General features: G+C 56.1%; 1 protein-coding gene across 2 annotated transcripts in view; it reads left to right on the plus strand.

Annotated features, from left to right (window-relative positions):
* Positions 1-89: 89 nt before the first annotated feature.
* Positions 90-26,500, plus strand: part of LOC125043455 (failed axon connections-like) — a 32,477-nt gene continuing 6,066 nt past the window's right edge. The window contains exons 1-2 of one of the 2 annotated variants that reach the window (XM_047639526.1): positions 90-588; positions 14,405-14,607. In XM_047639526.1, the coding sequence (XP_047495482.1) occupies positions 253-588; positions 14,405-14,607 (539 nt within the window). In that variant the 5' untranslated portion in view covers positions 90-252. The remainder of the gene's footprint in view (positions 589-14,404; positions 14,608-26,500) is intronic. The other variant, XM_047639525.1, reaches the window with a different exon arrangement.

Consider the following 26,500-nt stretch of genomic DNA (forward strand, 5'->3'; position numbering starts at 1 on the left):
GAAATTGGAATCTCGGAGGGTCGGGGCAGGACCGCGGCGCCGACCAATGAGCGCGGAGCGGCGTGACGTCACTGGCTTGGCTTGGGCGGAGGAGCCGGGCGTGGCTCAGTCGTGGCTCAGTCGGCCAGCTGTGTGCGCGGACGAGACGTGTGACCCGTCGCATTGGTTTTAAGACCCCCCAACTGTACGCTCCTCACTCCTTTGCGTTTTTCGACTTTGGTTCAGTTTTGAAACCCATCTTTTACATCCAACATGACGACCGAAACCGACACTAAGCCCGTGGAGCAGACCGAGGAGAAGAAGGAGGAGGTGAAGGACGAAGTCAAGAAGGAGGAGGCGGAGGTGAACAACGCCGAGGAAAAGGCGGACGACAAGGCAGAGAAAGCGGACAAGGAGAAGAAGGACGAGAAGAAGGAAGCCAAGCCGAAGAAAGAGCCCGCCCCTCCCAAGCCGGCGGTGCACAAGCTGGATTTCGAGAAGGACGTGGTGTACCTGTACCAATTCACCCGCACGCCCGTCCTGCCCTCGCTCAGCCCCTACTGCCTCAAGGTGGAGACCTGGCTGAGGCTCGCTGGTTTGAAGTACGAGGTGAGTGACTCTGCTTTTATTTTCCGTCGTCGGGGATCCGGTGGGACGTGTGAAAAGGCCGCAGGAGGGTGGTGTGGGGAGCAAGGGCTGGAGGCGCGTCGTCGCTGTTCGAAGCCGGGCCGACGAACGCGACTCCGCGGCCCTGCATCCGCTGCTCGCTTTGTTTCGTGTTCGGGGGCTGTGTCAGGCCCCAAGGGCCCGAAACGAGTCGGTTCGACCCCAGATTGTACATTATCGATGTGAAATGGACCGAGTGAGTTAAAAGAGCGATGGAAATCCAGTGTTTTGAGTGGAGCGGCTGGGCGGCTGCGTTGGAGTCTCGGCTTGGAGCGTCGGTCGCTGGCGCGGCTGACGCGGGAGGAACGCTTCTTACGTTTTCATTATTCTTTGCTTTATTTTCTCGTTCTTCTGTGCCTTTATGGGTTCTATTTGTAGAGGCAGTTTATAACATTCATTCTTCACTTGAATTTCGATATTAATTTAAAAATCCACCTAATGTATTATTGGGGGCGTTGTGCATTTATTGACAATTGTTGAAAGAAGGCCAACCGTTTATCTATTTCTACTTTGAAAAATGGCTACAAGCCAGGTGGGCGTAGCTCTGTGGGCGCAAGCATCGAGATCCTAGCAATTGTTCCTTGATTACAACCCCAGCCGCGTCCTCTCTTCCTCTCCCTCTCCCCCATCCTCCCTGGCTTGCGGTGGAGGGAGAGGGTTGCTTGCTTTACTCCCTAGCCCTCCCTCTCCTTTTACTCCTCTCGCATGCCTCCCACCCTCTTTTTTGACCACGTTTGTCCTGGGGTGGAGGAGGGGAAGGAGGGCGGTAGGGGAGGTAGCCTGGCTGGCCGCTCTGTTGTTGGGTTAGAGCGTGTGGATGCTCGGGTTGTTCTTTGTCTTGGAAGGGGGTGGGTGGGTTATCAGGCGTGTTAGTGGTGGGGGGAGGTTGTTTTGTGAGGTTGTAAGCTCATCCCCATGGTAAGGTATGTGGACGCCTGTGGGATTGCTGTGACTTGGGGAAGTTAATCAGGCGCCTTAGTTATAGGTTTGCTTTCAATCCCTTTTGTTCATACTTCCAAGCCTTTTAATAATTACCAGTTCCCATTTGTTAGTCAAAAAAGTCATGCAAAAAGTCATGCAAACCCAAAAATCCAAATCTAACCTTTCTTCCCTAGACAGGGAGCAAGGTAGCCTGCACCTCCCTTTACTAGCATTTCGTGCCAAATTACAAACTGGCTGTCAGGGTGTTGTGGACTTAGTCTGATCGGTGACATGCAGCGGATATTTTCGTTATTTCGCAATAAATGTGAGGTCGCTGCGGCTGTACCTGTGCTGTTTATTTCTATTTCTTATGCTGTACAAGATTTGTCCATTTACCTCGTACGTCGCTTCATCAATTGGGCTTTAAAAAGCGGTTCAAAGTCAAATCTAGCCTCCGTTTCCCTCATGACGAGCGCGACACAAAGCCAGCAGAGTGCAGGCTGGCTGGCGAGCGTGGGGGGCGGGGGAGGTTGCGCAGGTGATCAACTGTTGTCGGATGAAGCCTCGGCGGGGACAGGAAAAATGGATGAGGGTGGATGGGCGGGCGTGGGTGGTGGTTGGCAGGCGGGCGTATGAGAATTGTTGTTGGTTTGGTTGTGTAGAATCGCGGGTGGGCGATTGCTTATGGATTGAGAGCTTGGTATGGTCAGGAAAGGGAAGGGGGTTGTGGATTATCTTTTTAAAAGCCGTTCATAGATCAGCGTAGTTTAAAGGCCTTTTCTGGATGGCGCTGGCCCTTTCAAAAGCACAGCGGATGAATGCCCATGTATTATACACCATCTCACAAAATACGAAAATCCCGCCCTGGTTTCTGGTTGTCCCCTTTTCCAGCAGATACGATCACAAATTCTCGGATTCCGTTCCTCCCGATTGGACCCCGAGTCTTGAAAGGGTATATGGTATTTTTTGGTGCGTTATTTGGCGTCTCTAATAACCCCGTTGTGAAAGGGATAAGCTAATCCTTGACCGCGGCCCAGAAGTTCCCAGGAGGATGAAGATGGAGGATGAGGACGAAACCTTTAAAAGGGAGAGAATTTAAAGGGGCGTCGGTGGGTAAGAATTTGTATAATTTTTTTTTTACCTAGAGCTTTCTTGAAGGGGGGAGGTGGGAGGGGGAGTAGACAGCCTCGCGTCTGTACCCAAAGTGGGCGGGGCTCGCGGGTGGGCGTGGTGGGCGCGAAGGTTTCGGGGCGTGCAAGGCTGTCGTGCATCTGGAGAGAGGAGAGCGGCTGACAACGGCGGCGTCCCTTGGCGAGCAGAGTCAGCGGTTGCTTATCTGACGGCGATCTCCTTCGTCAGCGCCGCCTCTCCTTAACCTGACGTTCACGGGCGTTTCGACGGCGGGGTCCCTTCTCGCTTTGCTTCTTGCTTTTCGTGTCGCCTTGGTTTAGTTTAATGTCAGAATTTTCGCATTTTGTTTCATTTAACTTTATTTTACTTTTTGTTCTTGGCTCGTGTTTTAATGCCAGTGCGAAGGATTTGGGAGTGAGTAATGGACTGTCAAGTCATGTTTTCGTCAGCGTGTCCCTCCGCTCCTTTGTCAGGGGAAGGGAATTGGGAATTAGGAATGGGAACAGCCGGGGGCTGTTCCGCCTTTCCTCTCCTCCTCCTCCTTTTCTTCGTCACCTCCTTGCTTCCTTTTCCTTCGCTCCTCCCTCGCATTTTCCCTTATTAGTCGCCTACATCCTTCCCCCGCTTTCTTACTCCCTCCCCTCCGTTTCCTCTACTCCTCCTCCCTTCTACTTTCTTCATTCCTCCCACCTTCCCTCCCCCTCCCCCCTTCCCCCTCTACTTCCTTCCTCTTACGAAGCGTCAGTCGTCCTTTTCGCCGGAAATCCTCGATCTCATTAGGCATGCAAATCCCACGAACGCTTCTGGGACGCATCCTTGCCTCCCCCTCCCCTCCTAGCCTTCCCCACTCCTCTCCTTCCCCCCGACCCATCCCCCCTCGCGAGCAGCTTGTGAAGGAGGAAACCTGTGGTGTATCGGCCGGGTTAAAGGGAACTTTTGATTTCCTGTGATTGTTTTAAATGGACACGTGGTGGGTTGGGGGTGAGGGAGGGAGGAAGAGAACGAACCTGACCTCCCTCCCTCCCTCCCTTCTTGCCATCGTCCGCCTCCGTGACAGATGGCAACAGATGGCTGAGGGGGTAGTTTGTACTAACGGTAACGGAAGATTGTCTTGGAGGCAAGATGTTTATTAAGAAAAAAGGGGAGAAGTGCCGGTGATGGTTCGGTCGGCGGCGGCCAGGTGGCGTGCATGTGGAGGAAAAAAAAGTTGAGGGAAGCGTCTTGGTGAGAGAGACTTTGCGAGGAAGGGCAGCGCCTCCGCCTCGTCCGCTTTTCGCCTTCATTTTCCTCTCCTTCTTCCCCTTTTCTCTTTTCGCCCTCCTTTTCCTCTGTTCTTCCCCTTTTCTCTTTTCTCCCTCCTTTTCCTCTGTTCTTCCCCGCATTTCTTGTACTCCTCCCTCTTCTCTTCCTCCCTCCTTCCCTCCTCCCCCAGCGATCCGTCCCCAGGTGCTGACGGCGGGGGGACCGGATGCATTCTTAACGACGCCCTAACGACTCCTAAACGACGCTGGGGCGACAAATCTGGCTGGCTGCGCTGAAGTGGTTCCAGGTGACCCAGCATGACGTGCCTGACAACAGCTTCTGCGGGCGCCCTCCCTCGCGGCGGGGAACAAGCGAGCGGCGTGCAGGGGGCCGGTGGACGCCCTCGTGGATCTGTGCACCGAATCGATACTCGATGTACACATCTTGGATGCACCGCCCAGCCTGCCTGCTTGCCTGTAATTGCATCCAGACGAGGCGCGTCTCTCCCACATCTCGGTCTTTCCTGTCGTCCTGTCGTTTTTTTCCCTCCCTTGTCTCTAATCTCTTCTCCATTCCCCCTTTACCCTTTCCCCTCTCATCTCCATAATTCGCATTCATCTCCCTTACCGGCTCTCTCCCTTCTCCCCTCATTTCCTTCCTTCTCTTTTCTCCCTCTCCCCTCCCCGTCCCTTCGCTTCGTCTTCCTCACCCTCAGTTGGCCTCGTCTGCTCGTCCTCCAAGGCCGTCCGAGGGGAAAGGGGGACAAACGTCTAACTGTACATTCCTTAAAGGGGCAGCCGAGGCACCCTAGAGCTCTTGAGGGGAAAGGGGTTGGGCCGAGGGGCTGAGTGCCCGACACATGGGCCGCAGATAGTGCCATGTTTTGTTTGGGTTTTATGGCAGGAGGGAGGGGGGGTGAAGGGCGAGGGAGGAAAGGGGGGAGGCGAAGAGGGGGGGTCTTGAGTGGCACGGCCTACGAGGAGGAACAATGGTGCCCATTTAGAGCCCTTCTGCCTGGTGGCTTTCGAAATGGGCTTTTGGAATTTCCGGGTTTGGCCTTGAGGGTAGAGGGGTAGAGGGTAGAGGGGAAGAGAGTGGTTCACAAAGAACGGAGGTTGAGTTAAATCCTCATCAGCGTTTTCCCCATTTCCCTCCCCCTTCCCCCCCTCACCCTGTCAACTCCTCTCTCCCTCACCCCTTCCCCAGTCTGCTCTTCTCTCATTACCTACAGCCATTTTACATACTTTCTCCTTGTTGGCTCTCCCCTCCTCCCCTCAACCCCCGCATAACCATTACTTCTCCCCTCATTCCCCTTGTCCTTAGTCATAGCAAGTTGGAGATAAATGTTCCCCATAAACATTTTTTTTTCTCGACCCTGTCCTTTGTGCATATCATTTCCCCTCGTATTCGCCTGTATTATATCAAGATTATCATTTTGTCAAATCTTTTTCGCTTTTATTTAAGGCTCATAACCTGCATGCAGTGCCAACATCGTTCCCATCGTATAGACGCGTCACTCCCCCCCCCCCCCCCTTTCCTTATTTTATCCCTCCGGCCTTGTGGCACCCTTGGCATTAAGGAGAATTGACGTGTGAAGCCCCTCCCCTTTCCATTCACTTGAAGGGCTTTGGTATGATGTAACACAGCATAGACGTCGCCTTAATTTTTTTTTTTCATGCTGAAAGATGCTTACCTTGTTTACTTTCATCTGGGTGTGCTAGGGGGTGAGGGAGTGGAGTGCAAAGAGCATTGGACTTTGAAGTAAATGATGCAAACTCCTGTTTTACTCCAGTATGGGTGGGTGGTGGTAGGGGCAGTGGGTATTGGGCTTGTAGTAAAAAATGCTAACCTCCTGTGTTTGTTTACCTCTGAGTAGGTTGGGGGAGAGGTGGAGGGGTTCGAGATGGGGTAGGGAGGTAGGCTAGGAGGGAGGGAGGGAGGGAGGGAGGGAGGCAGGCGCGGTAGGGGATTTGTAAACATGCCGATGCCGCCAGATGGAGAGAGAATCACGTTAGCATGAAATTGCGGCTAGTGGTGGGGCTTCACTGTTGCGGGAGGGGTGTTGATGCCACCTCTACGTGCCTGTAACCGTGTCGGCATCGCGTCCCATTTTTTTGTAATTCTGTGATCGGCTTAAAATGTCGGGCGGCGTGGACGGAGCAGAGGGTGCTGTGGTTCCGCTGCAAGAGAAGCCGCAGGAGTTGCGTAATTGGCGAGGAGGGGCGGCGACAGCATATGGGTGGACGGTAGCATTACCTTTAAAAAAAAAAAAAAACTTAACGGTTTTTTCAGATGTAAAGGGGGATCTTGGAGGAAATGGGGAGGGCGGTACGCTGAAAGTCAGGACATGGGCTGACGGATGGTTAGACAGAGCCAGACAGAAGCACAGGCAAGCAGAAAGGCAGACATTGGCTGACGGGTGGATAGACAGAGCCAGACAGAAGCACAGGCAAGCAGATGAGCAGGTCCAACACTGACAGGCAGGGCGAGGAAAGGCAAGAGCGGGCAGAGGGCACGTAAGCTCGCACAGGGTAGCTTTTGTTTGGCAGTTTCGATAAGTTGGCTCCATTGTGCTGACGTGGGGGGGGGGGGGGGGCTTTGGTTGTTGGTTGTGGAAGTGAAAGGGGGGAGGGAAGGGAAGGAGGGGGGGGGGGCGACTTTCCCACGCTCTCCCCCGCTCTACTCTCCCATCCTCTCCCGTGAGCTGCCTCGTAAGGGTTTTTAAATCTCCGCTGCTACGTAGGTCTTAACGTAATGTGCTTAGGTACGTAAGATAAAGGGTTGTAGAAAACAGCGGAACTGACCATTTTTCTTGTCATGGATTGATTTCCAAGCATTTATTCTTTAAACGAAAGGTCGTTGTTCGCTCTTGACTTGGCTGTTTAAAAGGACAGCCGTGACGTCACTGGCTTGGGCCCTCCCCCCCTCCTGACCTTCCCTCTGCTTGCCTTCCCTGCCATTTGGGCGTCGCGGCCGGAAATAACGAAGTGTGGGCCGCTCGAACGGAGTACTATGCTCTCCCTCCCTCACCCCCTCCCCTCCCTTCCTCCCATATTTGCCTTCCCCCAATCCAACGCCACGTACAAACATGAGATCATTCAACTGTTGCTCCCCCTCTTCTTCCCCTTCCACTTCTCCTCTCCCTACCTTCCTCTTCCTCTTTCTCTCCCCTTTTCTCGTCTTCCTCTTCCCTTCTCTCCTTTACCTTCCTTCCCTCCCTCTATCATCCTCCTTTCCCTTCTTCCTTCCTTCCCCTCCCCCACCCTCCCCCCTGGCCCGCGACCGGAACTTCCGCTGCCCCGCCCACCCGCCGCCCCGCCCACCATCAGCCCCTCAATTAGGTGCGTCTGCTCGCCCGCGGCCGCCCACCGACGATGCGCTCGAGTTTTCCTCTTCCTTCTTTCTTTTTCCTCTTTTCCTCTTTCTCTCTTGCTCGAAAAGTTGAGACTTGTGTGAATATTCAGATTGGATAAGAAGTATCCATAGTATCCCTTTCAGGAATCTGTTTTTTTTTTTTTTTTTCTTGCTATTATTTAAAGTTCGTTTCCGAGTTCCGGCGGCGGTTTACCCACAATCCACCTGGACGAGTAATGGCGGGGGCCGATCCCACTTCCTGTGCTCGGCGCCGGCGATCGACAGGTTGTCTACCTCTTTTAAACGGCCTACGATGGGCTTTCGATTATTTTATTTATTCGTAATTTATTTTCTTGTGCCTTTCTTTCCTTTGTTTATATATGCCGTTCTATAAACCGCCTATTTCCTCTTCAACCCTTTTCCCCTGTCATTTATCTCCCCTTTTTCGATTTTCTTCCTTCGCCTCCTTTATTCGTTGTTTGATCGTTATTCTTTGTCTGAGCCGCGCTTGACCTCGTTCTTTTTTTTTTTTTTTTGTTACGTCAATCGATATCTTTCTGCAGTCTTGTGTGTATATTTAAGGGGTGACCTTTAGCGCTTTTCTTTCTGTACGTCACGTGTATAAGTGAACAGTTGTGGTTCATATATTAGTCTGAGGTCACATTCGAAATCGGGAACATGTCTACTACCCGCTTGAGAGTTGTTTGTGCGCGCGTGAGGGAGCTTTGCGGGCGTGTGCGCGCGGGCGTGTGCGTCTCCTGAGGTGCCGCCCCAGGACACGCGACGCTTAGTGGGGGCCCTCAGGCACTCCCCCCCCCCCCTCTCCTTTCCTTTTCCCCTCCCCTTCCCCTCTTTTCGCTCATTACGTTCTCATGGGAAAGCTGGAATAAGTCAGCTTGTGGTGGTGGGGAGGGAGGGGGGAGTTAGAGGGGGAGATATGCGGGAGGAAGAGTTTGAAGGGAAGGTGGGAGTGAGTAGTAAGGGAGGGGGGAAGGGAGGGGAGGCAAGGACGGGCAGAATTGCCATGCTTTCCTAGTTTCTTTGTTGACGCCTTCGCCAAGCAGCAGCAGCCTGGCGTCGAGTCGCCCCCTGTATGTTCAGTCAGGAATTACGCAGTGGTTTCGCGGCGTCCTCTGGCGGGTGTCGATTTGCGATTAACCTCCTTTTCTTGAATTGCATTATTCACGATTGGCAGTCCCATCGATTCCGGTCGCGCGGTCTTGGGGTACGGCGTCTGATCGGTCTGTGCGGGATGCTTTCTCCCTCTCACTCTCCCTCTCCCTCCTTTCTATTGTGAAATAGGAGGAACTTGGCTTTTATTATTCATTTGAATGTATGGTGAAGACTCGCTTGCTTGGCTTCTTTGTGTAGAAATTAGGAGTCGCTTCCTAAGGAGGGGGGGGGGGGGCACACCGCGTCCGCCTCCGCGACGTCGACGCACGCGACCGTCAGGATGCGTGCGGTCAGCGGAAGTCTGCGGGACCAGCTGTGCCTGCGAGGCTTGCGTTCGCGTCCTACTACTACTACTACTACTACTACTACTACTACTACTACTACTACTACTACTACTACTACTACTACTACTACTATTACTGCTGCTGTCGCCGTTCCTATTCCTCCTCTCATTACTACTACTATCAATTCTGCTGCTGCTCATTCCTCCCCCTCCTCCCTCGCTCCTGCTTCGGCGGACGTCTCGTCTCTATTCTTGAGCGGATAATTGCGGAAGTGGGCGAGGGAAGCGCCTTTTCCGTCGTCCGCGCTTCGGCCGATCCCGAGAGCGCTCTGGCCGGCCGCCGTGGCCTCCGAAGCGCTCCTCCGGAAGTGGCGTCAGCAGGCCGTGTCGACGTCGGCCGCCGGCGCCAAATCACGGCTGGATGAAGGGGGGGGGGGGAGGCGGGCCGGTTTAAATGCCACGCCGCCCGGCTGGCCTTCCCGGAGTGGCACTGGCACCCAGCAACAGTGGGTTTTTTGCGAGAGGGGAGGGAGGGGGCCGTTTCTGGAATGCTGTCCGTTCGCCGGTTTTTAGCCTTTGTTCGCGAGTGAAGTCCTTTTCTTTCTTTACTTTCTTGGCTGGTTTTGTTTGATGTCACGTTGAAGTTTTATTAAAACAAACATTATTTTCCGGTCCTTGTTTGCCCGCCCGCTCTTCCTCTGTGCTGGGGCCGTCCCGCTCAGTTTGGCGACAGTTCGTGCGCGTTTGACTGAATCGTGTCATCGTGGGCGTGGGCGGCTGTCATGCTGATGTGGCCTTCCCCCTTCTCCCCCTTCCCCGTCCTTCCCCTCGTTCTCAGTCTCCCATTTTTCATTTCCTCCTTTCCTATTCTTCCTCGCTTCCCTCTCCCTCCCCCTCCTTTCCTTCCTCGTTTCCCTCCCTCCGTCTCCTTTCTCCCCCCCCCCCCTCCGATTACCCCCTCCCTCCCTCTCCGCTTGATCTGATCCGCAATGCTTTACGATTCGTGCCTTCGGGTTCACTAGGCCAAGGTCGTGCGAAATTTATATGCTCATTAAAAAACAGTAAGTAGTTTGCGCTTGAGGGTAGGACGGGGTGGAGGGGGGGGGGGGGAGCAGGAGGGTCATTTCACGTCAAGTTATGCTTGTCACGTCACACACATCCACGTCTGGGTGTTTTTTTTTTTTTTTTTTTTTTTTTTTCCCCAGTCGAGATTTAGTCATACTTGTGTCGAGTGATTAACCTCCCCTTGCCGTTTGTTTATTTTGTGAAGGAAAATGTTCACTACTCCGTGTAAAATTCACTTAAGAGGGAAGCTGGCTCGAGTCCGTGCGTGAGCGGGGAGGCCGAGCCGTTCAGTTGGAGTCTCTTGCGTCGGGTTACGCCATCACACCCGGTCTCCTCCTGTGGCGGCGGCGGCGGCGGCGTCTCGAAGGTGTGGGGGAGATCGATCAAGACATTTTTTTTTCTTTTTAAAAGGATCTTCGTCGACTTTTGTGTTCGATTCGGTGGAGTGTCTTCGGTGGCTTCTTGAGGACACGGGGCGGCGGTCTTGAGACGGTCATCGGTTTCCAAGAGGTTTATCTCTCTCTCTCTCTCTCTGTCCTCTCCTCTGCTCTCCTCTCCTCTGCTCTCCTCTCCTCTGCTCTCCTCTGCTCTCCTCTCCTCTGCTCTCCTCTGCTCTCCTCTGCTCTCCTCTGCTCTCCTCTGCTCTCCTCTGCTCTCCTCTGCTCTCCTCTGCTCTCCTCTGCTCTCCCCTGCTCTCCTCTGCTCTCCTCTGCTCTCCTCTGCTCTCCTCTGCTCTCCTCTGCTCTCCTCTGCTCTCCTCTGCTCTCCTCTGCTCTCCTCTGCTCTCCTCTGCTCTCCTCTGCTCTCCTCTGCTCTCCTCTGCTCTCCTCTGCTCTCCTCTGCTCTCCTCTGCTCTCCTCTGCTCTCCTCTGCTCTCCTCTGCTCTCCTCTGCTCTCCTCTGCTCTCCTCTGCTCTCCCCTGCTCTCCCCTGCTCTCCCCTGCTCTCCCCTGCTCTCCCCTGCTCTCCCCTGCTCTCCCCTGCTCTCCCCTGCTCTCCCCTGCTCTCCCCTGCTCTCCTCTGCTCTCCTCTGCTCTCCTCTGCTCTCCTCTGCTCTCCTCTGCTCTCCTCTGCTCTCCTCTGCTCTCCTCTGCTCTCCTCTGCTCTCCTCTGCTCTCCTCTGCTCTCCTCTGCTCTCCTCTGCTCTCCTCTGCTCTCCAACGCCCTGAAGGGGACAGGCAGAGCAGAGGAGTAAATAGGGAGTGGGGAGATTACCGCCTTAATTCCTCAAATCCCTTTAATGATGCCAGGCGCGCTGTGGGGATTGACATGCGTGAAGTCGAGATCGCGAGAGGCGGAAGGGAAGGGAAGGGAATAGGTTGCTTTGGGTAGAAGGTTCCTGGGGTGTGGGGGGGGGGGGGAATGGGGGCGAGGATTGGCGGGGGGGTCTGGAATAGGATTAATGGTGTCGAAACGCATGTCAATTCGTCACTCGTCCTCCCTCTTCCCCTTTCCCCTCCGTCCCCCGCCCCTCTCCCCTCCCCTCTCCCCTCCCCCCCTTTCATTTCCCTCTGCACCCTCTGCCTCCCTCAGCCTCGCCTTTTCCTTTCCTCGACCTGGAAGGGAACAAGCGCTCCGTATAACAGATTTCCCCTCCCCCTCCCTCCCCACCTGCCCCTCCCTTCCCCTTCTAGCCCTCCCCTCCACCCTACTCCCCTCCCTTGCTCCACTCCCCCCAATTTTTAAAGTTCATCCTTCCCCTCGCTTTCCCCTCGTTCCGCCCTTTGCGTCAGGTCGGCGTCGGGTTCATCGATTTTTGGGGGTGAGAACTTTACCTGTAAATAAGTAAAGAGCTGTGACGGATACAGGGGGGTGGGTGCGGTCTTTCTCCCTCCCCCTTTCGCGTGGCTTGAGTGGGAGGCGTATCACCCTCCCCTATTCCCCTTCCACTACCCTCACCCTCACCCTCCCCTATTCCCCTCACTCTTACCCTCACCCTCACCCTCTTTCGTTTTTTCCCTTTCTCCTTTTGCCTTCTACCCTTCTACATTTCTCCTTGTTTTCTTTCCCAGTTGTGTAAAGTGTTTCCCCTCCGTTTTTTCTCCCTTTCTCTCGTCTTCACCCCCATTCCTTGTTGCTGCTCCTCCTGCTGTCCCTTCCGTCAACCTGCTTGCTCTCCGCGTGAACAACGACGGACTCGTGTTCCGCGCCTTCGCCAGCGCGCCTCGGAATACCTGGCGGGAGGGTTCGTGTCGGCGAGATATTAAGCGTCGGCCGCAGCATGATGCAGTGTCGGAGGGTGGGAGGGTAGGGGGCGATGTGGCACCCTTCCCTCCTATCTCCCTCCCCTACCTCCCCACTCCAGCCCACCCCCTCCCCCAGGCCATAAATTGGCCAGAATGTCAATATCGGTGCGTTGAGGCGGCCGCTGTTTGGAGATCATGTCGACCAGCGCCTGTCCCGGGGCGGTCAGCGGCGCGCCCTCGAGGGACAGCCTGGCGTAGCCCGGTTTTGCTTGCTTTACTCTCGCGCTTGGATCTCTCGCACGCGTGTCGTCGGGCGCGGAGCCGCGTCGCGTCGAGGACCCGGCTGACGATCGCCGGCACTTCTGACACCGACCGACACCTGGCGGAGGGTGGGGCGGCGCTGAAAAGGGCGGCGACGATTTACGGCGACGTAAATCCAGTAGGCGACCGAGCCCGTGTGTCAGGTACTTGCCGGTCTCAGGCGTGTGAGCGTAGGCCTATATATATATTTTTTTTTTTTCTCGGGTGCTGGGGAAAGGTGTGTAAAAAGGATTATGAGGGCAGTGGTGGCCGCCGCCGCAGTGATGTTGGCGTGACAGCAGTGTTTTTACCACCTGGGGAGGGGGGAGTGAGAGGGAGGGGGAGGGGATTCGGCTGCAGTGGGATTTACTGACCCGACCGAGGCCGCTGGGGCGATCGATAATCCTATTTAGACCGCCTCGACTGTCTGATGTCATGCTGGGCGGCAGAAGAGGGAGAGGGGGGCGATTCAATCTTGCTGCTGTCGATAGATAAGGCCCAAGTCATCTATCGTTTTGCACGTATTACCGCCTGTTAGCCTGCCGACACAGGCGCGGATCACGTATCGCTTTGTAATAGTATGTGGGTTTCTGTAGCGGTAAAATCTGCAGGTGTCGTGGAGGGGACGTAGGTGTCAATTCGGTTGACGTAGAAGGTACCCAGTAGGCGTGTGATCTCCCGCGCTCTAATTTAAGATCGCGGTCTGTGTAAAGGTTTGGTCATAAAAGTATTATGGGAAATGTGGATACGGGGAACGCGCGAGAGACGATGAGCTGGTTCGCGCCTTCCCTCGCCTCATCCGCGCTGCCTCCCTCGGCTCCCCTCTTTGCGGCCCCTCGCATCATTTTTAACCCGGTGCGATGCAGACCTCTGAACTTGTTTCCATGCCGATCACACCAACCCGATTCACTCTAGAGGAAAGCGAAAGGAAGTGCCTGGCGAAAAAGTTGTGCGTTCGTCTCTCTCCTACGGATCACGCGCGAGGGCTGGTGCACGTGCGTATATTGATCCCAACGCGTTCATTTCCTTCCCCCATCTCCCCTCCTCCACTTCTCTCTCTCTCCTTTCTCGCTCGCTTTGCCTTCCCCTCTCTCTCCCCTCCCCTCCCTCCCTACCCCCCGCTTGCAGCGCACCCGCTCTCGCCCGCACCCTGCCAGCGCCACGGCCAGGCTCTCCCGGCACAAAGGACCTGCCTTCCACGTCTGCGCCGGGATGCGCCCTGTTTACGCCTTGGCTGGAGGCCCCCTCACCCCCCGCTCTCCATCTCCCTCTTTCCCTCTCCCTATTTCCCTCTCCCTCCTCTCCCCCTTGTCCCCACTTCCTTTCCACATTCCTCTTACCTTCTCCCCTCTTTTCTTAGCCTTCTCTACTTCCTTTGCCATTTTTTCTCCCTCTTTCACTCATCCATTCTCTCCTCTCCTCTCCTCTTCTCTCCCTCATCACTGGTGCTCCCCAACACGCTAAGCCTCCGCCCTGGCATTTGCACGGGAGCAGAGAAAGATCTAAACTGGATGCTGCTTCGGCGAACGATCGCGGCGTGTGAGTGGATCAGATTTGCGTCTTCTGCGAATGGGAGGGAGGGAGAGGGGGGTCGTCTGGATGAAGCGGATTAATACTTTTTAAACTCCTGATTGTATTAATAGCGAGTTTATGCAGTGAGGTTGTTTGTGCGCGCCTGCTTGCTGCTTGCTTGCTTCCTCGCTTGTCTCATTAGGGCTTCTCGAATGAAGTTTTGATTTTTTTATGAATACGCCCCCCCCCCCCCCTTGTTACGGTTGGGTGCGAGGGCGCATATGGGTGGTTCCCTCCTTGCACCGGTAAATGGTAACCAGCGACCACACCACCTGTCTGTCGGCCGTGACAGCAATGAGCTCTACTGTTGACTCGAGGGTGGGAGGGGGAGGGGGAGGGGGTAGGGGGAGGGAGTTGGCTCGTAGAAGTTCTAGAATTACGAAATTTGTTGATAATTATAATGGCCATTTTAGCAACGCGTTACCCTTTTTTTTCACCGAATTACTGAACTTGTGGGTAAGTATACTCTAATCCAAGCATTACCCTCTTTATATAACACCCAACCCTGACTGACCCCTTTTTCTTCGTTGCAGAATGTTGACCACAAGATGAAGTACAAGAGCAAGAAGGGTCAGCTGCCCTTCGTGGAGGTGAACGGCGAGGAGATCGCGGACTCCGCCATCATCATCAAGGAGTTGGGTCAGCGCTACAACCAAGACCTGGACGCCGGACTCTCCGCCGAGCAGCGCAACGTCGCGCACGCAACCATCTCCATGATAGAGAACCACTTCGCATGGTAGGTCTCCTGGACGTTTTTTTCTTTTTTTTTGGGGGGGGGGGGTAGGGAGCGGGCATAGGGCCGGATTTAGGTTTTTAGTGTTGCACTTTTTTTTTTTAATTCGTATTCGTGTGGAAAGTGTGGCTGGGCGATGTGGGTGTTTGGGCGAGGCAGGGAATGTAGGCGTTAGAGGCATCCTGGCAGAGTAGGCAAGGTTGAGGGCGGGGTTTTTGTACCTGATTTCCCTGTCATTTCACTCGTGTCCTCCCATCCCATCTGGGCAATTTCCCTTCCCTTCCCTTCTTCCTCCGCCCTTTTCCCCGTGCAACCCCTTCAGCCCCTTCATTACGAGTGCATCAGTGTTGTCCGAGGAACACAACGCGTCGCGGCGAAGGTAACCTCATCAGCTGTGGCTGACGGGCGGCGGTTACCATGGAAACCTGAGGAGGAGCTTCTGCACCAAGCCTGTCCGCGCTGGAGGTCGACCCGCGGTGCTCTCCCTCCCCTCCCCTCCCGCTCTCTCCCTTCCATCTCTTCTCTCTGCTCCTCTCTCCTCCTCCCCCGCCCCCCCCTCTCTCCTTTCATATGGCCTGCACTCACTCCATCCTATTTTGTCGCCTCCTTCCCCTCTCTCCCCTTTCTCCTTCCCTCCCTCCCCTCGTCCCTGCCTTCGTTACCGCTTGCTCTCTTCAGTTCCTCCTCCCCCTCCTCTTTCTGCTCGTCTCCGCCCGCCCGCGAACCAACGCCCATTCCCGCCGAGACTGCTCGCCTTGGAAAGTGGAATATCCTTCATTTTCGTAAAGGTTAATTTAACTGTTTCCACTTTTTTTTTTCCACGATTCGGTCTGAAAATAGAAGAATGTCATTAGGGGTCGGGTAAGGGTCGGCAAGTCGGGAAGCAAGTCGGTTTTACGGAAATGTTGACTGCCGGAGTGTTTGATTCGTGATTCTATTTGTAAACCGCCTTCGCCCGAGTCCGTTCCCGACGCCATATGGGGAATGTAGCATCGGGAAGTGGGAGGGGCTGGGGTGGGGGGGAGGGGCCGGCTGTGGTGAAGATGGGAGAACTCACGAGTAAGAGGGGGAGGGGGGGGGGCATTTCCTGTTTGTACCCTCCCGTCCATCTCTTGGGGAGAGGATAGGGGTGAAGGAGGGGGAGGGCTGTAGGCACAAGCGAGTTTTCAGGAAGGACCGTAATGGAGGCGTTATGAGTGATCGAAAATAAATGGTTCTGTAATTAAGCGGAAGGGGAGGGGGTAGTGGCGGTTGGCGGGTGGGGGATAGGGGGGATATGGTAGGGAGAGGGGGGGAAGGTAATTAGCAGACGAGGTGAAGAGTGCGTAACGACATCGGGAGTGCGTGAGTAGGTTTCCTGGGGAAGGGGAAGGGGAAGGGGAAGGGGAAGAGGGAGGGTGGGTGGGTGGGTGGGGCGACGCTTGCATTTGCCCCCTGAACGGGTTGTGACTGACTTCTGCCTCTTCTGCTGCCGTGTTGTTGGCTCGAGGTGAAACCCGAGTGCGGGGGGAGGGGGCGGGGGCGGGTGGAACGGGAGGTCAGCAAAGGAAGAGAATTCAAACTGCATTTTTTTTTTCGTTTTGTCACTTTTTCCTTACCCCCGTACGACCTCCCACCCCCCCCCCCTATCTGTTCACGTGGTGTGCGCGTGAGTGACAGTCACATCTGGGTGTTTCCTCTTTCCCCTCCCCCTCCCCCTCCCCCTCCCCTTCCCTTCCCTTATTGTTTTCGGCGTAACACGTTCTGTGGACAAACACGACGCGGCCAAGGCAAGGCGTCGACAGACGAAGATAGGCCAAGGGGAGCGGGGGTCCTCCACCTCCCCCCTCCCCCTCCCTCCTACCCGCCTTCACGCATTCTCTTGTAAGATTGTCGGGGAAGAGAGGAGGAGGTAAGGGGAAGCGGGTTGGGATGGGGCGGGGGGTGGGGGCAGACGCGGTGAAAGGTGGTTTTCTCATGACGGATTGCACTTACCTGTCAGTACTAGGCAATGTGATAGGTCTGGGGAGAAGAGGGGGGGGGGGGGTGTTCGTCTGTCCGTTCGTACGTTAGTTTTGGAAGAGTTGAAGCGGTAATGTATGGGAGTATGGGAGTTCTATTCCTCGTCCACCAATTTCACTCGTTCCTTCCCAACCATCCCCCCCCCCCCCACCCACGCGCAGTGCCACCGGGCGCGGACCTCGGAATGTGGGACGCGGGAACGGAGGCCAGCGCGGCGTGAAATGGCTTGGGAAGCGGGGTCCGTCATGTGCTTGACACCCCTTCACTTCCCTTTTCACTTCACCCTTGCCTTCGCCCCTCTTGCTAAATCCTTCATTTTCTTCCCTATCTTTTCTTTCATTTTAATTTTCCTTCCACCCCTTTCTCCCCCTCCCCGCCATCCCTCCCCCCTTAGCGCACCCCTCCCTTCCCCTCTTCCACCGCCGCTTCGAGTGCAAGGGAGCGGTTGGCAGCATCCTTGAGAACCGTACATTTTCCTGCCCCATTTTCGGTCTCATCTTCGCATTAGTTTTTGCCCTTTGTGCGAGCCGCGAGAGCCAGCCTGCCTTAGCGTGTGTGCTCAACGAGTTAGGATTTGTAAATTGTCCAGCGCCTGGCTGTTGTGGAGCTAGGAGGGGCGGAGGGAGGGGAAGGGTGTTTTCAGGGTCAGGGGAGGTGCGAGGGGAAAGGGGGCGGGGCGTTCAGGGATCTGCTTCTGGCTCTGGCCGGGTGTGTGATGTGGGTCACGAAAGTAATTGGGCTCGCCTGCGGTTGCCTGTCACGAATGCTCGCTGACGCTCACGTCGGGAGCAGCTCGGCGTCGGGCGGTCGGGTCGGGACGGGAGGTGTCCGTCGCCGGCGCGTGTAGCGTCCCTTTCAGGCTTCATGCCCCTAATTGTTAGTAAATAATAAAAAAATGTATATTCGTCTCCGATTTGCACCATTTTGCATCGTACCATATAGCATCGTAAACTCCTAGTTTCAAGTAGCTCTGCCCTTGTCCCTCGCGTCTGGCGGGAAAAGGGGCCGGGAATCCGCCGCCGATGGACACCATTTGCTTTGGAATGTTGGTCTCATTGACGCGGTGCCCAACGTGTCGTACCGCGCTGCCCCTTCAGCCGGCCAGAGGGGACGCTTCGTGCCGCTCGTTTCCCTGTGGCTTCTCGCCTCGGTTGATGTCCTGGCAGTAGGTAGCGGAAGCGGGAGTGCGGGTGGAGTCGATGCGCGTTCTATAGAATGGCATCCAAGGAGTGGCATGCAGGAATGAGCGAAAGCAGTTGAGCAATAATTGTTCGTCTGTCAGCGGGGTGTGGGAGGGTACTACCAGCGAATACGCCGGCGTGGTTGCCAGCTGCTCGTTTTATTTTCCCCTTTTTTTTCCTCTCGTATTTCATCTTCCCGCTACACTTCCATCAGAGCTTCAAAACTAGCTCTCACACACACGCATACCCCCGCACACACCCTCGCCCGCAGGCTTCTTAAAGCCCGTCTCTGCGTCAGGTGAAGGAACGCCGCAAGTTCTCTCGGCGTCGGTTCAAAATGTCGGTCTCGGTCGCGCGGCGTCGGCGTGCGGCGTCTCGACCCCGATATGTCGAACAGTTTTCATGAATAGGGCAGCGTCGGTGGCTTCGGCTGGCGGTAATTCGGGCGTCGGCTGGGGGTTCTGGGGAGTTCTGACTGTTTCTAAGTATTTCTAAGTTGATTCGGGGTCTAAAGAGGACAAGGCGAGTTTAAGGTAGTTCTACGCGGGTTATACGCGAATTTTTAGTACTGAAAGATTTCCACGGAATTCGGAGCGAGTTCGAACTTGGGACGAATCTGAATCCTTATTTTTGAGACCGAATACTTTTGCTCGCGCTCCGGGGAGGATTTTTAAAATGGGGTCAAGGGCTGAACCTCGTCTTTTTCAATGAGCTACTCACGACGGAGGGAGGGAGGAAGTGTATCAAGTGTGTACACTGAGATAGCGAAAAGTGGGAAAGGGAAGAGGGACAGAATGGGGGGGGAGATGAGCGTGGTGGTGGTGGTGGGGTGGTGGGGGGGAGGTCAGAGGGAGTACATTACCACCACCACTACTCCGCCAGCATTCTTCCTCCCCCTTCCTCCCTCCCCCACCAAGCATCTTTATCCTGTAGTCTCTGCGACCATGAATGAGATGATCACGTGACCTGTCAGAGGGGAGATGGTTGTGGGGGGGGGGGAGGGCAGGGGCATACGGGTAAGGGGAGGTGGGAGGCAGTCGGGTTGGGGGGAGGGAGGGAGTAGGGTGAAGGGTCCGAGACACTGCCCTCAAAAATGCTAGTTTTCATGTCCCTGAATTGGACCAGAGGACAAGTTGGGACAGAGGGGCGGAGGTGGAGAGGTAGGGGGAGGTAGAAAGGACAAACGAGTAGGGACGGAGGGGGGAGGGTGAGGTAGGGAGGGGAGGGAGTTGAGGGGGACGCTCCTTTTTTGTGGTTTGTCCGCCTGGAATGTGGCTCAGCGGCCGCCGTAGTAGTAGTAAGAGGCGGGGAGGGGGGAGGGGTGGTTCGGATAGTAAACTTTGATAGGGAGCTGAAGGGATAAGGATAGGGATAGGAAGGAGTGACGGAGGACGACAAAAGTTGGGGTTAAGGGAAGGGCCTGAACGGGAAGGAAAGGGCTGGTGAGGGGGGCGAGGAGAGGGACAGAGGGATAGAGGCCGGAGACGGTGCGAGAGGGCGCGAGGAAGCCCCTTGTATGTGTATGGTGCAAACGGAGGCTTTGTTTATCGGGGCGGCGAGGCGAGTCGACTTAACGGCGGTTTTACTGGCGCCGCGAACTTCCAATAGAATTTCCGCCACGTCTGCTTCAGGCGGCGCGTTTATCGGGCGGCGCAGACGAAGGCAGCGCTGTGCTCCCCGAGGCCACGTCAGTGGCTCGAGGGAGGGCTGTGGGTCGCGACGAGGGGGATAGGGAGGGGGAAGAAAGGGGAAGCCAAAGGTAGGGGGTTAGGAAGGGGAAGGAAGGAGGGGAACGTTTGGGTTAACAAACGAGAGGGGGAGGGAGAGGGAAGGCAGAGGGTAGAGATGGAGGTCGGGATAGCGAGCATGGGGGGGAGAGGGAGGGGGAGGGCGGAGGGGTAGCGTGAGCGCCGGCACCGATTTATTCACTTGGTTTGCTTACCATCTGATCATGACTCATCCCCGGCAACCGCGCGCTCCTTACTGCCGCTCGTTTATGGCGACCTCGACTGCTCTCCCATCACCACTTCTCTCTCCTCCTCCTTCTCTTCTGTCCCTCTCATCTCCTCTTCCGTCTCCTCTCCATTAAACTTCCCTTTAGTGTTTAGCGGTGTGAACTTGAACATCTCTCCCTCCCCTTCCTTTTTTCTCATATGTATCATGTTCGTATCACAAAGGGTGCAAGGGGCGCCACCGCAAGACTGACACGCGAGAGCGCGAGGGGCGGCGGGTGGTGGTGCCAGTACTCGCTTATTGATAGAAGGTAATTAAATGCCGTCAAGATTGTTGGCAGCGGTGGCAGTAATTAAGTGGTGTGAATGGATATTGCAGCTGCGAGGGAGGGGAGGGGAGGGGAGAGAAGGGCATGGAGTGAGGAAAGGAGGGGAGGGAGGGAGGAGTGGTTATCGTTGCGATCTTCCTCCAGATAGTGTGAATGGGGGAGGGGGAAAAGAGGGAATGGGAAAGAGGGGAAGATGGTGAGGAGAAAATCAAGAAGGAAAGTTTGACGGAGAGGATAGGGATGATGGGGGTTACTACTGCTTGTTTGCGGAAGGAAGCGCGTCCTTTGGGTAGGGGGGGAGGGGAAAGGTCATCGGAAGTCCTCGTAAAGGGGAGAGCAGAGGGGATGTATGTGCAAGGGAAACGAGTGCAGGAGACGACAGGAGATGGCTTGGGTGGAGGCAGGGGCGGGCGGGCGGGCGGGTGGGCGGGTGGAAGGATGAAAGGGCGGAGGCTTGCATGTCCTCCGATCAGTCGTCGCCGCCGGGAGGCGCTCGGGTTTCACCTTGAAGACTGCCGGAGTTTTGAATGAAAATATTGCATCTTCCTCGAGTTACCCGCCCCCGCCGCCGCCACGCCATCGCGTCCTCTCGGAATGTTTCTCGGCCGATTAAGTGAAGCGCTTGACTCGGGTTGAAGCATTTAAACAGTAAAAAAAGAAAAGTAATGAAACCCCTCGACGTCGCTTTTTGTTCTTGATACAAGGTCGCGGGTTCTCGGATTCCCCGTGGAGGCTCCTCTCCTGGCACTCCCGGCGCGGAGAGGGTCGGCTCCTGGCACTCGCTTTTTGCCTTCGTGTCGGCGCCGCCATTCCAAGCATCGGGGGCGGCGCCCCTCCCTTCGTCCTAGTCGTTGTCCTCGCCTCTTCCTTTCCTCCTTCCTCATATCCCTTCATTTCTCTTCCTCTTCGTCGTCCTCGCAGCACGTTCTTGCGGGTGCGTCCGCGGGGCTTGTGTGGTGTCGCCGCGGAATGAGATGACGAGGATGGGCTCGTGCGCCAACTTGATGCTTGGCGGGGATGGGCACTGAGGCGCCTTTCATGGGCTGCGTCTGTCCCCTCGCTGACTCCCTTCGTGCTTTCCCTTCCCCTCCTCCCCTCTCGTACTTTGCCTTCCCTTTCCCATATTCTCTCTCTCTCTCTCTCTCTCTCTCTCTCTCTCTCTCTCTCTCTCTCTCTCTCTCTCTCTCTCTCTCTCTCTCTCTCTCTCTCTTTTCCCTCCCTCCCCCGTGCGTCCTTGGTGTATTGCCGCTCGTTATCCTCCCCCGGCCGCGTCGCTCCCTCCGCCGCCCTTGCCGCGGTGCCTCGCGAAAGTGACGGGGTGGAGGGGGAGGGGTTTAGTGTGGTGCGAACGGGTTGAATGTTAGGGATGCCGAAGGGAGGGTGGGGTTGGTGGGGCATAGGAAAGGGAGCATAGTCCTTAGTTTTTTTTTTTTTTTTTTTTCCTATTGTCGTTTCCTTTATTTTTGTCCTTTTCACTTCTCTTCTCCCTATCCTCTTTTCTCCCTTATCTCCTGTTCCCTTCTAGAACGCGAGTGGGACGAGGAAAAGCAGAGAGCGGATGCGTAAACCTCGCGGGGGCGGCAAGGCGCTGCGTCGTCTGTGCCAGCGCCCCCTTCTCCCTCTCCCTTCTCCCTCCCTTTTCCCTCCCTTCTCTCCCTGCCCTTCTCAGAACTAATTTTCTGGATTAACCCCCCCCCCCCCCCCCAGAAAAAAAAATCCTTCCAAATCCGCTTATAGGATCTTACAAACGGCGGACGGATCTTTAGAAATTTCTTAAACGCGAAGCAATAGAAAGCGAACATTTCATCCCCGTAGGCTTGCACCGAAGAGCGTCCAACCAGCCGCTGTCAGTGCCTCTGGGTTGACTTCCAGCGCCGCCGACAGACGCGCGTAACAGGTGGTCGGGTGGCGTGGCTGGTATGGAGAGGTGTGGGTGGTATGGTAGTGGATGGTATGGTTGGGTACGGGTGGTATGGGTGCCTAAGGTTGCTCGCGCTCGGTTGTTGGCACTGTGGGCGACCGCGTACTTCGGGCGTGGAAAGGCGTGTGGGTTGGGCGCTGGTGGTGGTGGGGAGGGGGGGGGGTAGTATAAGGATGGATGGCGGGGAACGAAAATTGGTGTAGGTTGTACGGAGTTGGGGAAGGGGGGAGGGAGGGAGGGAGGGGAGAAGGCGAGTTTGGGGGGTGAAAGGGGTGGGGTGGGGAGGGGGGGGGCGTCACGAGATGGATGGTGACAGCAAGGGGGTTAATAGCGGTAATGGTAGGCCTATGGGTGGTTGCTTTAGGGGGAGGGATGAAGATTATTGGAAAGGGGGAAATGGGGGAATTGAGGTTGGCCTCTTTGGGGAAATGGGTGTAAGTGGTCAGATGGTTGGGGGGGGGGGGGGTCGATGATCCCGAACCGAGGATATTTGCTTGTAGGCCTTAGGGAGGGGGGGGGGGGGGGGGGAAGAAAATCGGCGGCGAGAGGAAGATCACTTTGGCTTGGCGTTCAGCTGCATTGAAATTGCCTTTGTCCGAATCTGTGAACCATGTTCCGCAGTATTCTTCCTCCCTTCTCCCTTCTCCCTCTCCCTTCTCCCTTCTCCCTTCTCCCTTCTCGCTCCTCCCTTCTCCCTTCTCCCTCCTCCCTTCTCCCTCCTCCCTTCTCGCTCCTCCCTCCTCCCTTCTCCCTCCTCCCTTCTCCCTCCTCCCTTCTCCCCTCCTCCCTTCTCCCTTCTCCCTTCTCCCTCCTCCCTTCTCCCTCCTCCCTTCTCCTCCTCCCTTCTCCCTTCTCCCTTTCTCCCTCCCTCCCTTCTCCCTCCTCCCTTCTCCCTCCTCCCTTCTCCCTCCTCCCTTCTCCCTCCTCCCTTCTCCCTCCTCCCTTCTCCCTCCTCCCTTCTCCCTCCTCCCTCCTCCCTTCTCCCTCCTCCCTTCTCCCTCCTCCCTTCTCCCTCCTCCCTTCTCCCTCCTCCTTCTCCTCCTCCCTTCTCCCTCCTCCCTTCTCCCTCCTCCCTTCTCCCTCCTCCCTCCTCCCTTCTCCCTCTTCCCTTCTCCCTCTCCTCCCCCAACTGCACCCCACGGGCACCACAATTACAGGCCGCACTTAATTATACGGAGGTGGTTTACGCCCTCCTGACCGGTCCTGGCCGCGGCCGCCGCCGACCCCGGGACCTCGGCTCAACCTCGGCCGGACGGCAGCAGCCTCGGCCGTCTCTGCTAGGGCTTCAGAAGAAAATAAATGAATACGAACTAGTGAACGGTTAAATTCCTTGGGTTTTTTTTTTCGAGTGAGGGGGAAGTGTGTGTGTGTGTGTGCGCGTGTGTGTGTGTGCGCGCGCGCGCAGAATATCGTTTTCTTGTCTGCATTACCGAAGTTGTTTTTTGCACGTCGGATGGAGGTGGATGTAGTGATCAAGATTTTTTTTATTGGTCAAGGACGGTCTTGATTTCTTATCGCTGCCTTAATGTTATCTTGTCTAAAAGCGATCAAAAGAAAGAGCATCTGCGGGTCCCAGATGACCAAGTGGGCATATTGTAGACTAATTGTGAGGGGGAGGGGGGGTCACTCCAGTTCCCAGTCCCGCATGAAAGGGGGGGAGTTTAGTTTGAGAGTTGGGGTGATTGGGGGGAGGAGGGGGGAGGCATTTGTGAAATGCTTGTACCTTTTTCCGATGCGACTACCTGAGGCGTGTAAACATTTATATGGCGCCCTGGTCTTTTTTTTTTATTAAGGACGGTGGGGAGACGGCTGTGTGGATCTGAGACCTTGTTATTCACGTCGACTCGTTGCGGTGGTGCAAGGGGCGCAGGCGGTAGAGGCGCCAAATCCTAGGTTGTCTTTTAGCGGTTCGGACTGTGGAAGGAACAGTGGGCGTGGGCGGGTCCATCCGTGGGCGGCGACGGAGGGCGGCTTTGGAACTTGAAGCTTGCGGTGAAGCAAAGATGGGCGGGGGGGGGGGGGGGGACGGGGTTTGAGTTAGGGGGCGTTGAAGTGGTCAGTTCAGGAGGGGCGTTGGGAAGTCGAAATTAAAAATACTTTCCTTTCTTTCGCACTTGGGGAATCAGCAAAACAAAAGGGAAAAGGAATATGTAGCATAAACGAGTTGTTTATGCTTCGCCATCTTGGATTTTGCGCTGCATGCACTTTGCATACCTGTCGCCGATGATCTCAGCAACATTCACCGACACGGACGCGGCGATCAGCTTTCGTCTTCCGGTGGAGCGAGGAGCGAGGGTGGGTGGGTGGGTGGGACGGAGGGAGGATGGGGAGAACGGGGGAGGTTGGAAGGGTAAGGGGGGGAAGGGAAGGGAAGGGAGAGGAGGAGGGGGGGGAGGGGGGACGCACAGGAGAGCGGCGCAGCGATTAAGCGAATGGTTGACTGGCTGTTATGAAAGATTTCACGTAGCTTGGAGGACGACGGTGTTTTTCTTTCTCCGTCAGTTGAGCAAATTCATGCATCGTCGGAAGGGACTGGATGACGCGCTTCTCGGCGAGATGTGGGACGGCTCAGTTAGACGGCGTTGGAGGGAATAACGTTGGTGAATTGATCTCTCCCTCCCTCTCCCTCCCTCCCTTCTTCCTCAAATCGTGGTCCCATATGTGAAGTCTCAAGGATGAAACCAGAGAAAGGCGAAATGTCCGCGGAGCCAAAGTTTCCTTCGGGTGATGACGATCGGGTTTCCCCCCCCCCCCCCTCTCTTGCTGCTACTCCTGATACTATTACTTCTCCTTCTCCCTCCCTGCCTCCCTCCCTCCCTCCCCTCCTTCTCCACTACTGCTGCTCTTTCCTCAGCTCCTGCCCCTCCCCCCCCTTTCTGCTCCCCTCCTCCCACCTTTGTGCTGCTGCTGCTCTTCTTCCTCCCTTCTCCCTTTCCGTCTTGTGTCGGTTTATAAAGCCGTCCTCGGGAACGAAGTCAACGTGTAGTTCGGGAGCGTCGAGTGAAGCTTTGCATCTCGCGCGCGCGACCGCCCTCCGCTTCCCTCTACTACCCTCTCCCCTCCCCCTCCCCTACCATTGCCTTCCACCCCCTCTCCCCCCCCCCCTACCATTGCCTTCCACCCCCTCTCCCCCCCCCTTAACCTCCATACTCCATAATGCTCCAATGCTGGTACCCCCTCCCTCCCTCCCTCCCTTTCTCCCCCTCCCCCCCCCCCTCCCCCTCATCCTCTTCATCGCTTCACTATTTTAGCCCCTAATACTCCCTCCCAGAAGGGTCGGATTGTCTGTTCGCGTACTTGTTTGGGAAGGGGGGTGGGGGCGGGCCGGGGGGAAGGGGAACGGCTCTCCCCTCCCGGGCAACAAGGGCATATCCAGCGTGACAGTTTGGACCAGAGCGGTTCCATGTGGCTTGCGGGCGGCGGCGGCGGCGGCGCTCGCGATGGCAACACTCCCCGCCCCGCATGCTCTTCCAGGCGAGAACGGCGACGGACGCACGGCACGGAGAGGAACGGACCTGGCGTAGGAACGGAACGGAATGGAATGGAACCGCTCGGATAGGATCGTAGCGGGCCGATCCGGCGGAGGAACGGCTGGGAACGCAACGCAACGCAACGCAACGCAACGCAACGGGACGGGACGGACCGATTCGATCTGACGGAGAAGACGGCGAACGGTAACGCTGTCGAAACGCGGATGGGCGCTGTGGTCGTGGGCTGTCGCCTCTACGACCCTGTAGAGGTTGATAATTCGTTAGGAAAATTCAAAGCGATGCGTTCCTTTAGTTCATGCATGGCATTAGAAACGCGGAAAGGGTTTTGAACTGGTCTTCTCGGCGCGTCTAGGCAACAGCGATGGTTAATCTTGCTAGGTAGGAGGGCATGAGGGAGGGGGGGGACAAGGGAGAGAGTGGGAGGGCGAGTGAGAGGTGGTAAGGGGCAAGGTCCTGCATCCCCCTCGCCGCGGGGATTGAGTGTTCATGCGAGGGTCATGCAGTGCTCTCTGCCTCCCTTCCTCACTCCCCCCCCCCTCCCCTTCCCCCGCCTAATCCGTTTAAGCAGGGTTGTTGACTTGGCAGGAGTCAGTCCCTGGATGGTATAGGACCCTCTCCCTCTCCCTTGACCGTTAGATGCCTGTCAATTTGGCATCCCTGTCATGCACCTTCTGCATGAGCTGAGGGCGAGGGCCAGCGAGGTGGGCGGGGTGGGCGGGGGAGAGGGAAACGTGGGAGGGCAGAGAGCCGTGAGCGCGGGCGTGGCATCCAGCAGCTTGGTATTGATTGCGAGGGTATGAATGCACGGATCAGGGTTTGATGCATGTGCATCTCTCTCTCTCTCTCTCTCTCTCTCTCTCTCTCTCTCTCTCTCTCTCTCTCTCTCTCTCTCTCTCTCTCTCTCTCTCTCTCGGCCGCCCTTGCCCTCCCACGACGCGCCCTTGCTTCCAGCTGTGAGGGCGTGCTTTGAGTGCCTCGCTCCTCCCCTCACTTCGCTCCCCTCCTCGCCTCGTATTTCAGG

Source organism: Penaeus chinensis, chromosome 34, assembly GCF_019202785.1.
Source record: "Penaeus chinensis breed Huanghai No. 1 chromosome 34, ASM1920278v2, whole genome shotgun sequence".
Lineage (NCBI taxonomy): Eukaryota > Metazoa > Arthropoda > Malacostraca > Decapoda > Penaeidae > Penaeus > Penaeus chinensis.